Consider the following 14,473-nt stretch of genomic DNA (forward strand, 5'->3'; position numbering starts at 1 on the left):
GTGAATGTAACAAGTAATGGAAGCAGTGTTACGAGTAACGTAGTGAGCGTAACAACATAGTGAGCATTACAAGTAACGTAGTGGGCGTTACAAGTAACGTAGTGAGCGTTACAAGTAAGGGAAGCAGTGTTACGAGTAACTTAGTGAGCGTAACAAGTAACGTAGTGGGCGTTACAAGTAACGTAGTGAGCGTTACAAGTAAGGAAGCAGTGTTACAGTTAACGAAGTGAATGGTGCTAGTAAGGGAAGCAGCGTTACGAGTAACGAAGTAAATGTTACTGGTAAGACGAGCGGTGTTACAAGTAACGAAGTGGATGTTACAGAGTGAGAAAGTGAACGTTGAAAATAAGGAAGTAAAAGTTACAGAACTAATGTTAAGACTTTGTTACAGGTGTAGCATAGACTGTTACAAGTGTGAGCGAATGTCTTAGATGTAAGTAAGTGTGTGTTACAAGTGAGAGAAGACATTTGACAGGTAAGAGAGGTGACTGTTACAAGTGGGGGAAGAAAGTGTGACAAATGAGAGAGTGAGTGTTATCAGTGAAGGAGTAAATGTTACCAGTGAGGGAGTAATTAGTGCAAATGAGGGAGAAAATGTTGGAGATAAAGACTGTTTCGTTTTCTCATGCACATCTGGACTCTGGAACTGTCTATCCTTTTGTGTTCCTCTTAGCCTGTCTGTCTGTCTCTCTGTCTCTCTGTCCCCATCAGGCCCAGACTTGATACAGGAAGCGACACCGTAATCGATGGGAAGAAAAAAAAGAGAATAGTGTGCTACATGATGGTATGGAATGGATGCGTCTTGGAAAGCGAGGCATTTTTGTGGGAAGTACGAGGGTCGGTGTGGTGATGATAATGAAGCCATGATGAGCAGTTATGATCAAAGGTACGATGATAGTGAAGGGAAGAGGTGACGACTGAGGAAATAAGGCAAGGGATTACGAAGAAAGGGCCTCATCTAGTTTAAGCTAATGCGATTGGAACGGCGGTAATGAGGCGTAATTATCCGGTTAACTAATTAATTTCCGGTGACAGTTCGAGGATCAGACTGGCACGAGAACACAATACTGACGGTGTTCGGCTCTCTTGTGTTGAGTCTCATGCAGACATCTGCAATGGCGTCCACTGTATGATTCTTCTGTTGGATGATCTGGGTAATGTCTTCTGTCCATTAAGTTTGTATGACTACTGGAGATTAATTTGTTTTTGGTATTTCTAGTGTTTCTGAACAGTACGAAGTAGAGTGTATGTGGCTCCTGATAAATCTATAAAGACAGGACTGGAGGTGTTTTACTAGTGTGTGGTGTTGATACCTGGCCACTGTTGCTTGAAAGACAAGTACCTGAAGGCGGTGCCCCTCAAAGAGTTGGTCGCCCTTAAGTGGTACCTCATAGTGGAGCAGTGGTGTGGTGCATCTCTGGAGGAGGGATTACTGTCGTCGCACCGGTGGGCAGACGGTACCATGGAGGAAGGATCGAACGGGAAGCCTCAGGTGGAACGGTACTCGAACGGCAACAACCGTGCCAAGGCTGACCGCCCGCCGCAGTACGAGAAGATCCACCACGACCCGGTGACCCAGGGCGTCGGCTCCCGCTACGAGAAGAAACAAGTCGTCAAAGATACCGTCGATAAGATCTACGACCGCGCCCAGTACGAGATCGACCAGTTCCCCACAGATAAAAAGCCTGCCAACAACCTCCCTTCGGACAAGGCCTCGACAGATAAGCATAATCGCTACGACAAAATACCTCGTGGGTCCCTGACGAAGAACCAGCCGGAAGCCACGCACAGAGACTACCTGAAGGACAAGTTCGACAAGTACGAGAGACTAGACAAGAGCCACGGGGTGAAGAAGAGCAGCAGCGGAGACGATGGCCATGGAGGTAGCGGGAGGCTGTCGAAGACGGCCCCCGCGAAGGACACGAAGTCCTCGGCTGGAGAACTGGCCTTCCTGCACGGCGTTTGCCGTTGCTCTGCCATGGCAGGCCGGCCACACATCCATAGAAGCATCGACGATAAGGTAAGTTGGAACACCGGTGGTGGGAAAACCTGTTTATGGATGTGGTTTAATCCTGTTTATTATTATGAAGCAGCGTTAAGACTCGACTTCAGTAATATATATATATTACCCTCTCGTGTATGTGTCTGATTACAACGACGACTTAATCTTCGTGTGCTGTGTCTGCGGGTTTGGTTACCATTTCCTCAAGAGATAGTCCAAGAACCGTAACGTGTATAGTTTGGAAGGAAGAACAGTCCAGGAACCATGATGTATATGGTTTGGAAGGGAAAGACGAAATGGCAATGGCGGGAGTTGAAGTAAAACCCAGCTGACAATTACTCCTCTCTTTCATTTGTGTCGTCAACTAGAGATCTTAACCCCACCATCAAGAATGATGACATTAGCAGTGCTAGCTTCTTATAGCTCATCCCAGGGGTAATGAAAATACCAAGCCGCGGTTATGGTGGTTGTAGAATACCAAGGTACAGTGAAGGGTGTGGAGTACCAAGCTACGATGAGTGTGGTGATGGAGTACCAAAGCACAGTGAGTATGGTGAGGGAGTACTAGGCTACGATGAGTGTGGTGATGGAGTACCAGGCCACGGTAAGTGTGGTAGGGAGGGATACCAAGCCACGGTAGAGGTGGTACCACAGGAAAGAGTACAGGGGACATGAAGGGTCATGACGAGGTTATCTGCTCTACGTTTCCTTAATGTCATGAAGACAAGGTAGGAGACTGCACACAGTGCTCCTCCCCACCCACCGCTCCCTCCGGCATCAGAAGCCGGCTGGAAAAGCGATGTTGTAGTGTCATTTAAGATATACAACCTTGGAAGTTTTATAGGAAAGTGTCCTCCTGCATTTGGAAGTTTTATAGGAAAGTGTTGTCCAGCATTTATACTTAAGTACTGTTACAAGGGAAGGAGGCGAATATGTGAAGGGAGAAATTTTAACGGGTATATTTCCCTCAGGAAATTCTAATAGGTAATTTCCCTCTTAAGAAATTTAAACCGGTATATTTCCCTCAAGAAATTCTAACAGGTAATTTCCCTCTTAAGAAATTTAAACGGGTATATTTCCCTCAAGAAATTCTAACAGGTAATTTCCCTCTTAAGAAATTTTAACGGGTATATTTCCCTGTTAATGTGACATATATATTGATAATTAAAATCAAGATATTTGTTCAGCTGTGATCCAGAACTGCTGCACATCACATTAACCTGTGCTGGCAGGTTGTACCTGTGTTCTACAACCCTACAGCGAAGACAACTATTGCCCTCAAGAGTATTCATCTTTCTGTTGGTTTCTCGCCATTGTTTCAGGTACTTGAATCTCTCTCTCTCTCTCTCTCTCTCTCTCTCTCTCTCTCTCTCTCTCTCTCTCTCTCTCTCTCTCTCTCTCTCTCTCTCTCTCTCATGTGAAGGTGTTCTGTTGTCGAAGTTATTCACATTTCAAAAGAAAAAAAAGGAATCCGTCAGACCCCCCCATCGGCGTCTGCAGTGATGTAAAGAAAATGATTTCAGATGTGTTCTTCTTGATAAGGCTTATCTCTTGAGTGTCGAACTTAGTGTTGCTGTTGTTCTTCGTAACTGCTTCTAGAGTCCCTTATCATCAATCAGGCTGAGTGACCGCATGTCGTGGGGTCTGCCAAGGCCGTTGTAAAGAGTGGGTAATGAGTCCCATGTGTTATAGTCTGTGTCTGGCATTATGGTTTCTGTATCGTATGCAAATGAGCAGTGCTTTGCATATTATACGTCATTACGGATCATCACTTCAGGCTCTTGTGCTCTTGGTAATAATGGCTTATGGAGCAATTTGTGTTCGTAATCAATATTTTACTTGCCGAAATGTGGTACTTTGAGGGTAGTGGTGGAATACCAAGCCCCTCTGGTGGAGTTCGAAGTCCAAGGGAGTGTGTTAGTGGAGTACGAAGCCACAGTGATGGTGGTGTATTGATATGTCGCTGTGAGGGGTGTGTGTTGGTACGTCCAGCCATAGTAAGGGTTCTGGTGGTACGTTCAGCCATAGAGCAGTTGGTGCTGGAATACTATGGAGGAGGGAGGGGGTATAGAGACGTGCTGACAGGGTGGACCAGGCATGTATGGTGGAGGGATGGGGGTACAGAGACGTGCTGGCAGGGTGGACCAGGCATGTATGGAGGAGGGACGAGGGTACACAGAGACGTGCTGGCAGGGTGGACCAGGCATGTATGGAGGAGGGACGAGGGTACACAGAGACGTGCTGGCAGGGTGGACCAGGCATGTATGGAGGAGGGACGAGGGTACACAGAGACGTGCTGGCAGGGTGGACCACGCATGTATGGAGGAGGGACGAGGGTACACAGAGACGTGCTGGCAGGGTGGACCAGGCATGTATGGTGGAGGGATGGGGGTACAGAGACGTGCTGGCAGGGTGGACCAGGCATGTATGGAGGAGGGACGAGGGTACACAGAGACGTGCTGGCAGGGTGGACCAGGCATGTATGGAGGAGGGACGAGGGTACACAGAGACGTGCTGGCAGGGTGGACCAGGCATGTATGGAGGAGGGACGGGGATACACAGAGACGTGCTGGCAGGGTGGACCAGGCATGTATGGAGGAGGGACGGGGGTACACAGAGACGTGCTGGCAGGGTGGACCAGGCATGTATGGAGGAGGGACGGGGGTACACAGAGACGTGCTGGCAGGGTGGACCAGGCATGTATGGAGGAGGGACGAGGGTACACAGAGACGTGCTGGCAGGGTGGACCAGGCATGTGTGTCACATTTGCAGTTACATTCCTGGCTAATGACCACCCAAGACCCGAGGCTACCCACCTCTCGTGGTCTACATGCATTTTCTTCCCATTTTACCGGTTGAGCTAAGGATTTCTTACCTGGTGTGTCATTATACACACCACCTTGGGCTTGGGGTCTTAAATATTGCCTCGGGAACTGACTCGCTCTTGTGTAAGACAGAAAAAAAGACTCCCCCCCCCACACTCAGCGTGACGCGAGGTAAGAACTGTGTGAGTTGTGTAAGTTATTTGCTGTTGTAAGACTCGCCACATGTCTCTCCGCGCCTGGCACGGCACGAGTGCTGGTCGTGCTGGCGGCACCTGCTTACCTGGCTGTGTACGTTAGACCACTGGCTCCCCCACCTGAGGGACGCGAGAGCCATTCAGACAGTATGAGGTGTCAGTTTGGGAAGCCATTATCATTAGCATAAGCTAATATACGAAGACATTGTTGTGTCGTATAGTACTTAAACTCATCTTCTGTCGTTAGCCAAAGATATACTCGTAGTTAAAGTAATTACTGACTAAATATATTCGATATAGGGCGCCACACATAGTGAAGGAGACATGGGCCACATGCATAGTTGAGAGTGTATGTGGCCTCAGAATTATCTTGAACACATGAAGAAGGTGTTCAAGATTTTTCGGTTGGTGGACGTAGCTTACGCTGACGCCCTTGATGACCCTGGCAGTTGATAGGCCTTAAAGGCCAGACAACCAACCAACCTGAAGCAGAGACAAGTTCAGTGACTGGTGACGCGTAAAAGGTTGAGAACAAGAGAGTTGAACAACCTGCTGTTCTATTTGTTCACCCATCACGGTGTAAATTTCCTCCTGTGCAAGCTTCAGTTTTTACAACCTGGATCAGTCTACGTCACGTAAGTGCTCCCATTATCTGAATTCATAACCATCTGGAGAATAATGAAGGTAATGGAACCCGGGATTATTGGCCGTGACGCAGGGCGAGACCATCTCCGGGTAACGGGTCCAGGAAGGCTGGTCGCTGATCTTGGCGGAGGTGTTACAGTGCCGCCGCTGGACCATGTTTACTGTGGCGATTCAGCTGCACAGTGTGCTGGTCACGTGCTCCTGTGTGTGTGTGTGTGTGTGTGTGTGTGTGTGTGTGTGTGTGTGGTGATGTTGTGCAGTAACAGTAAGGCCCCACCCGTGCCTGCTGTGCCTGTGATGATCAACCAGCCGGAGTGAACGGTAGAGGGATTCGACTGACACACAAGGATGGGTGATGACCCCGTGTATGTTCCAGCCAGGGGATGAGAGAGTCGGGTGTGAGGCTCTCTGTCTCCACCACTTGTGATCCTGTCTACCTCCACCACTTCTGACACTGTCTCCTACACTGATGACCCTGTCTACCTCCACCACTTCTGACACTGTCTCCCACACTGATGATCCTGTCTACCTCCACCACTTCTGACACTGTCTTGGCCTGTTGCAGCCCTGTCAATACCGTCCATGTCATTGCCTCTACAATTTGCCTTCAATGCTTGGGACGTTTTCACCATCACATGGAGCACTGTCTTGGGTAACACCGATTGTTTGGTCGTCACCACCACTTGTGGCCGTGTCTCCACCACTTGTGGCCGTGTCCCCACCACTTGTGGTCGCGTCTCCACCACTTGTGGTCGTGTCCCAGTGTTGCCGTCAGTAGTCGTCACTTGTGGTCGTGTCCCAGTGTTGCCGTCAGTAGTCGTCGTGTCTCCACCTCTTGTCGTCTTTTCTCTCCACCATTTGTAGTCGTGTCTCCACCTCTTGTAACCAAGACACGTAGCAGTGTCCTGGATACATATAACGCGTATTCACCAAAAGTTAGGTCGTCTCCAACATTTGTACAGTCGTCTCCAACATTTGTACAGTCGTCTCCAACACTAGTAAGGTCGTATCCAGTACTTACTAGACCACTTTCAACATTTGTAGGGTCTTCTCCAACACGTTTAAGATGGCCTTCAACGCGTACAGAATCTTTCCATCACCAATATGTTCCCCCCTCAGCATTTTTCACAGCTGTTGGCGAAAGTTGTAGGAGAGTCTCCAACAGCTACAGGATCGTCTTCAGTCCTTGTAATGTCATTACAGTACTTGTATGGTCATCTCCAACACCTGTTGGGTCGTCTTCACCATCTGTGGGACATTTGCCAACATGTCTAACGTTGCCTCCAACACCTGTCTCCATTTTCCAGTTTTTTCTTTCTTTAGATTGGTTGGATTTTCTAATTCTCTTCCTTTGCTTTTCAAACAATTTCTAGTTCATGCAAGACATGTCCTAGGCATAGGATTTTCCCAGTTTTCGTAGGATCTTCTTCATCCCTTGCAGTGAGGATTGCAAGACACGTGCAAGGTATTCAGGTACATATATATTGCAAGTGTTTTATTAATACTGATTGTGTGTTACGGTGGGGGAGAGAGTTTTCCACTTGTGTTGCCTCGCCTCTCAACACTGTTCATATTGACCACGTCTTTACTCGCCAGTAAACTTGAACGCTAGTTCCGTTTGTTGTTGTTCTTTCACGGCCGAATCGTAGTGACAACAGCTTGATATTTTGGATGTTGGTACGTCAGAATCTGGACGAATTTTTATGGTACGGCACATTGGCCTTGACGGCTGTGTTGAGGCCACCGAAGGCCGCTTTCCCAAAGCCCTGTCGATTAGGCATAGTTCACTACGCCTCAGAGAATATCAAGAAATCCATTATTAGTCTCAGTTCAATGTTCATTTCAGTGAATGTGTATCGAAGCATATAGGATTCTCTTTTTCTCAAAGTGATCTAAAACCTTTTTTTACATATAAAAAGCCATTTTCTTTTTTTGTCCTTGTACAGCGCCGGATGCCCTGAACTCACTAGTTCCCAATATTGATGTCAGTAGTTCCTCGTGTGGTGACTATAAGCCGTGTGTGTCGTGGCTTGCCTGCCTCCCTCTACAGGTCAGACTCAGTATGGACCAAGTTCATCTGCTGGGCCACTACCTGCGTATAACATGGACGGAAGATGTGCCTTCGTTATATTCGTACGTCTCGGAAAGTCGCTTAGTGTAAATGATGGCCACTTTGTTGTACATGTGGTTGAGTACTTACATCTGATGTTAACGCTGGGGTATGTAAATACATCGTCGTCAGAATATGAAGAAAAAAAACGGTTCGTAGTTTGGTAAGGGAACACGGTGATGGAGTACGCCAGGGCTGCTGCTTAGGCCCTCAGTGTTTCTGGTGGATGATGATTATGATGATGATTGTGATGATAAATGATGATCATTATGATGATGATGGTGATGAATGATGATAATTATGGTGATGAATTATGATGATCATAATGATAACAATGATGATGATAATGATGACGATGATGGTGATAATGATAACGATGATAATGATGATGATAATGATGACGATGATGGTGATAATGATAACGATGATGATGATGATAATGATGATGATGATGATGATAATGATGACGATGATGGTGATAATGATAACGATGATGATGATGATAATGATGATGATGATGATGATAATGATGACGATGATGGTGATAATGATAACGATGATGATGATGATGATAATGATGACGATGATGATGATGATGGTGATGATGATGATGATAATGATGACGATGATGATGATAATAATAACGATGATGATGATGATGATGATAATGATGACGATGATGATAACGATGATGATGATGATGATGATAATGATGACGATGATGATGATAACGATGATGATGATGACGATGATGATAATGATAACGATGATGATGATGACGATGATGATGATAATGATAACGATGATAATGATAACGATGATAATGATGACGATGATAATAATAACGATGATGATGATGATAATGATGATGATGATGATGATAATGATCAAGATGATAATGATGACGATGATGATAATGATAACGATGATGATGATGATGATGATACGATTATAAACTCGTCACACATGAATGAGACAGACATGGTCCGTGCCTCTAGCCTGGGCTGCGTATCAAATGTTCCGTCACTTCACAGCGAGACAGTTTTCATCTCCTGGTCTGTCTGTCTGTCTGTCTGTCACGGTCGACCTCCTGATAGTCTCATGAAAATAATTCCTCGACTTGAGATTTTTCTTCAAGGTCATACACTACAGCGAATTACTTTTAGGTGTGTGTGTGTGTGTGTGTGTGTGTGCTCACATACGCACACTTCAGTGCACACTGCACTACATCGCCCGTACGTGCATCACACACACACACACACACACACGGTATTTAAACAACGGAATAACCCGTCGTGAAATCAAACAGAAAATGCATTCCATCACATTCCACACACTGGAGGGAGGTCCGGGACCGGCACCACTGGGAGGGTCTGCCTTACTGGTGGAAATTGCCGACCACGACCACCGGGTGGGTGCTGAGAGGCCGCCACCCACCCCACACGGCAGAGTCTCTCACCCACGGTACTACACACACACACATACACAGACACACACACACACACACACTTAAAATTGTCTTCAAAGAAATGACTTTCTGTATCATCGTATACATAAACCTTCTACCTTTTAATACATGAAAGAATATATATATATATATATATATATATATATATATATATATATATATATATATATATATATATATATATAACCGTAAAATTCATAGTGATTAGATGTGATCCAGTGCTCGATTGTTGACCTAGATTACAAGAATGATGGGGTTGCGGTGTGCAGGAAGACGTCATTGCACTCTCACACTACACAGAGGAACCTGGCCCATACCATGATCACAGAGGAACCTGGCCCATACCATGATCACAGAGGAACCTGGCCCATACCATGATCACAGGGGAACCTGGCCCATACCATGATCACAGGGGAACCTGGCCCATACCATGATCACAGGGGAACCTGGCCCATACCATGATCACAGAGGAACCTGGCCCATACCATGATCACAGAGGAACCTGGCCCATACCATGATCACAGGGGAACCTGGCCCATACCATGATCACAGAGGAACCTGGCCCATACCATGATCACAGAGGAACCTGGCCCATACCATGATCACAGAGGAACCTGGCCCATACCATGATCACAGAGGAACCTGGCCCATACCATGATCACAGGGGAACCTGGCCCATACCATGATCACAGAGGAACCTGGCCCATACCATGATCACAGAGGAACCTGGCCCATACCATGATCACAGAGGAACCTGGCCCATACCATGATCACAGAGGAACCTGGCCCATACCATGATCACAGAGGAACCTGGCCCATACCATGATCACAGAGGAACCTGGCCCATACCATGATCACAGAGGAACCTGGCCCATACCATGATCACAGGGGTTACGTACTCCTGTTGACCTGTTGACCAGGTTCGTAGGAGAGTCTCCCGACCGCTGGAGGATCGTCCGCAGTACTTGCAGTGTCAGTACAGTGCTTGTAAGACCCGAAGGACTTAACGTAATGTGAGATATCTACACTGGAAGCTACAAGAGCCTCAGTGAGGAGTAGCTGAAGTAGAAGTTCACAGTGGGCTTGGGGGAAGGTGATGGGGGGAAATAATGTTAGTGGTGGTTGTAGTGCATGCCAGGTGTGTAGGTGGGCTGTACTGGGTGTCTTCAGTAATGTGTCACACACGTGCACCCACCTATAGACAACATGTGCTGTAGCGATTCACTGTACCTGTAACAATTATGCTGTACCCCCTCATTGTGTTGGTGAACCTCTTAAGGGACGTTAGTGCGATCCTCGAGCACTGACTTTTCGACACCTGTGGTTGGGGTCTGGGCATTTGACCTGACCCTCAGGGATTAGAAATGTAGTGATGCGATCATCGGGCAGGGAATGATTGTATGGGTTAAGTTGGCTCAGGAGCGGGATTACGGTCTGGGGTCACTGCTCTGATCAGGGGAAGAATGAATGAGAGGGTTAACTGGTGAATGTGCTGGCATGGAGGAGTTACGTGTAGGGTTGCGGGTGAATGTATAAGGCAGGGATGAGGGCACTGGAAGGTTCAGAATGGTGAGGTTACACATTAGGGTAGTGTGTAAGGGAAGGGAGTGGATGAGTGTAATGAGTCTGGTTGAGTTTGATGGAAACTTTGGGTGTGTGACCGGCAATGATGAATTTGGAGGTTAGTATGGGAGGCAGAAGTTGGAATTGCAGTATAGAGGGAAGAAGTGAGTAGTGTGGAGGGAAGGGGCGAGTGTGAAGGGCAGTGCAGAGGAAAGAGTTGTGTATGAAGGGCGTTGTGAAGGGAAGGGGTGTGTGTGTGATGGGCAGTGTCGAGGGAAGGGGTGAGTGTGGAGAGAAGGGGTGAGTGTGATGGGCAGTGTCGAGGGAAGGGGTGAGGGTGAGGAGCTCTTTGTTTGAATCATAGAGGGAGCCTGAGAGCAGCGGTGTCTGAAAATCTCGAAATGGAGACAGAAGAGTGAGTGTCAGGGGTATTGTGAGCGTGGAGGGTTAGTGTGAAAGATATTGTACATGTACAGTACGGTGAGGAGAACAGTGATACAAAAGAATGCAAACAGCAGCTGACCACTGGGTCATTTCAGGACTGTAGAGATTACGGAAGAAATAAGAAATGAAGAGATTAGTGTGGCAAGAGTAAAACAGATTAGTGTGGCAAGAGTAAAAGAGAATAGTGTGGTAGAAGTAAGAAAAGGAAACAGATAACTTAAGGAGAAATCCCTATAAACTGACTCTGTAACAAAAGAGGAGGAACTGATGTCAGTCGTGAACTTTCGAAGCGAGGTTTTTGTCAGATCAGTTGGTGAACGTGTTAGTGGGGTTCCCTTCATGTGTTGTAGCTGGTGAATGATTCCCTTTGCCAGCACTCGTGTTGAAGAAAACTTGCTTTTCTCCCATTCGAAATCAAACGTTTTCCCACGAGTCTGTATCCGTTAGAGCAAATGAATTCAGTGTTTAGATCACCTCTGATCGTTTGCCTCTCTGTCCCAAAACGCCTCATACCCTTGTCTTTTAAGTGAGAAATTTCAAGTCGTTCATTAAGGTCTCATAGGATTTGTTTCTCAGTCCGGGAATCATCTTGGTTGCTCGCCGCTCCACTTTCTCTATTTCGTCCTTGTCTTTCTATCCAACCCCTCAGGAGTTTGACCAAAATTGAACCAAGTATTCAAGATGGAGACGTACCAGTGCACTGCAAAGTGAGGACTGAGTTTTTAGACTTTATCTGAAATTATTTATATATGATTTGAAGTTTTTTCTTTTTTATTGTTTATTTATGTGCCGCTTTCTTTGCTTGAGGTCATGAGAGATCATTGCACCTAAGTCTCCCCCTTCCTTTGCCTTTTCTAGGTCACCAGAATTCATAGTGTAGCCTGGCTTCTCATTTTGACTACCGGTATGTAAAACTCTGGACTTGTGGACAACTTGCATTTGCCATATGTTGGGGTCACTTCGTCATTTTGTCTGTCAGCTTGAGGCTGTAGACGTCCAGTTTTTGTTGTAGTTTTATTTCCCAGCTTTCCATCGACTGCGCATTTTGACTCACGACACCACAGCCCATGACAGTGTTTATCTGGTGAACGAGAAAGAGACCCGGTCCCAAGACTGATCCCTGAGGCACTCCACTTGTTACGTCTGACCATTTGGAGGCTTTGTTTATGGCCGGTCAAACAATTTCCTAACCACCAAAGTACAACCGTGTGATAACTTTTGCTACTCTTCCTTAATGTTAGACTTTATTACGTGCTTTCGAAACAATTAAATGCATGATGAATGTTGATTTTATCAGCTTAGACACGAACGATTTCGTCATAACTCGAGCTGGGAATCGTTAAGTGGTGATCCAGTAAATGACTTGTAATTTTGTCACCCATGACGGTTTCCATAGATTTACCGGCACGAATGTCGAGTTAATTGGTCGGTAATTTTCGGGCAAGGATATATTGCCTTTTATGAATATTTAGGAGAACACCAACAAACTTACAATCCTTTGAAGCTTTCCCTGTCGCAAGCGACATATTGAAAAGTGCAGTTGATGGCTTAACTGTCTCATTTTTATCTTCCTTCACTGTTTTCAGATAAAAGTTATCAGGCCAGTTGAAGAGAGCAGTTGAAGGGCAGTTTGGAGGGAGGGGTGAGTATCGAGGGGAGAGGGGTGAGTGGGTAGTGGAAGTGGCAAGGGTGTTTGGAGGATACATATGAATATAAAGGAAGAGGGGTGAGCAGAGCAGCCAGTATAGAGGACAGGGGGTGAGTCCGGAGAACAGGGATGAATGAGAGGGAGTGTTGAGGGCTAGGGTGAGTATAGAGTGAAGGGGTAGGTAAGGAGCGTAGTATGAAGGGTAGGAGTGTGTAAGGACGGTAGCATGAAGGGTAATGGTGAGTAACAAAGGTGATATGAATGATGAGGGAGTGCTGAGTCCGGGGATGAATATGGTGGGAAGGGTCGGACATGGAGAGTAGTATGGATAGGAGTGGGTAAGAGGATAACATGAAGGATATGGGTGAGTAAGAGGGATAGCATGAATGGTATGGTTGGAGGTGAGACACGGTTTGGTGGAGGCAGGGAGGGAGGTGTGTGTGTGTGTGTGTGGTGCGCACAGTGGTTGGTGATGGCGTTAGTAGTAGTCAGCAGCAGGTGGCAGAGGGTGATCGCTCCAGGCTCTTCACCACCACTTGTACCCATTGTTCACGTCACGGCTCCTGCCCCACTCTCCACCACCTGAAAACAAAACACGAACCAGACCATATCACCCTCCCTCCCTCCCGCTACTGCTCAGGTCGCCTGCGCTGGGAGACACGCCTCCGTCTGTGGCCAGACATTGTTGCTTGTCTGTGTACTGCGCCACTCAACCCACCTCCGTAACTTGATCCATATGTGGCACCACTGTCCATAGACCCCTGCTTTACTGTCCTGTATTACTGTCCTCCAGCAGATAACCTGGTCATGACCGACCATCAGTTCTCCCGTCATTGTCCCTCCCGTACGCGTGGATACTGACCCTCCCAACCAGTGGTGTGTGTGTGTGTGTGTGTACTTAATACTTGGAGCTCTAAACCCACCTCTTTAACTTCATTCATACGTTCCTGTCCGTATACATGGCTACAGATCCATCCTGATCTCTGCTGTGTTGCCTGTCTCACGTACATCAGTATAACACTGTACACTTGAGCTGGTCAAGTGCCTGTGTGTAGTGACTTGCCCGCGCCCTAGCGTGAGGCCTGGTGAGTAAAGCGACGAAACTAACGAACGAACACTCGGCATTTTCTCGTCGAACAGACACCGAGCTGAAGGTGCGAGTACTGATTCGTTAACGAGATGAGGAGGAAGTGATAAGCAGACTTAACGTTGCTAGTTAGCGACTATCTTGCCATAACATGCTACTTTTTACGGAAATATATGACGTACGTCTTCCCTTGGAGGTGGTGATCTTCTTTCCCCAGAACGAACAAGGGCTTGCTCATGCACTGACGAAGAGAAATGTGTGCTTTTACTTCCGCGCTGTTGTTGGCTGAGCTGGGGAACGAATTCTTTCAGAGTTGCCGCGCATGACCGCCCGAGCGCGCGCATCCCCGGATGTATACACTGCTGCAGACCCTTAGAAATCGACGGCACGACCCTTGAGCACGATGACATGGCCCTTTTGGTACGAAGTGGCCTAGCCTTTCATCTGACCAAGACCAGACAATCATAACCAAGGGCAGTACCCTCAT

General features: G+C 47.0%; 1 protein-coding gene across 6 annotated transcripts in view; it reads left to right on the forward strand.

Annotated features, from left to right (window-relative positions):
- The window catches only part of LOC139749449 (atrial natriuretic peptide-converting enzyme-like), a 1,171,820-nt gene that overhangs the window by 864,427 nt on the left and 292,920 nt on the right, over window positions 1-14,473 (forward strand). The window contains exon 1 of one of the 6 annotated variants that reach the window (XM_071663324.1): window positions 1,235-2,020. The exons of the other annotated variants lie outside the window; for them this stretch is intronic. Coding sequence (XP_071519425.1) covers window positions 1,463-2,020 — 558 coding nt within the window. The 5' untranslated portion in view covers window positions 1,235-1,462. Of the gene's footprint in view, window positions 1-1,234; window positions 2,021-14,473 lie in introns of those variants that run through there. 6 annotated transcript variants of the gene reach the window in all.

Source organism: Panulirus ornatus, chromosome 1 (genome assembly GCF_036320965.1).
Source record: "Panulirus ornatus isolate Po-2019 chromosome 1, ASM3632096v1, whole genome shotgun sequence".
In the NCBI taxonomy this organism is placed as follows: Eukaryota; Metazoa; Arthropoda; class Malacostraca; order Decapoda; family Palinuridae; genus Panulirus; species Panulirus ornatus.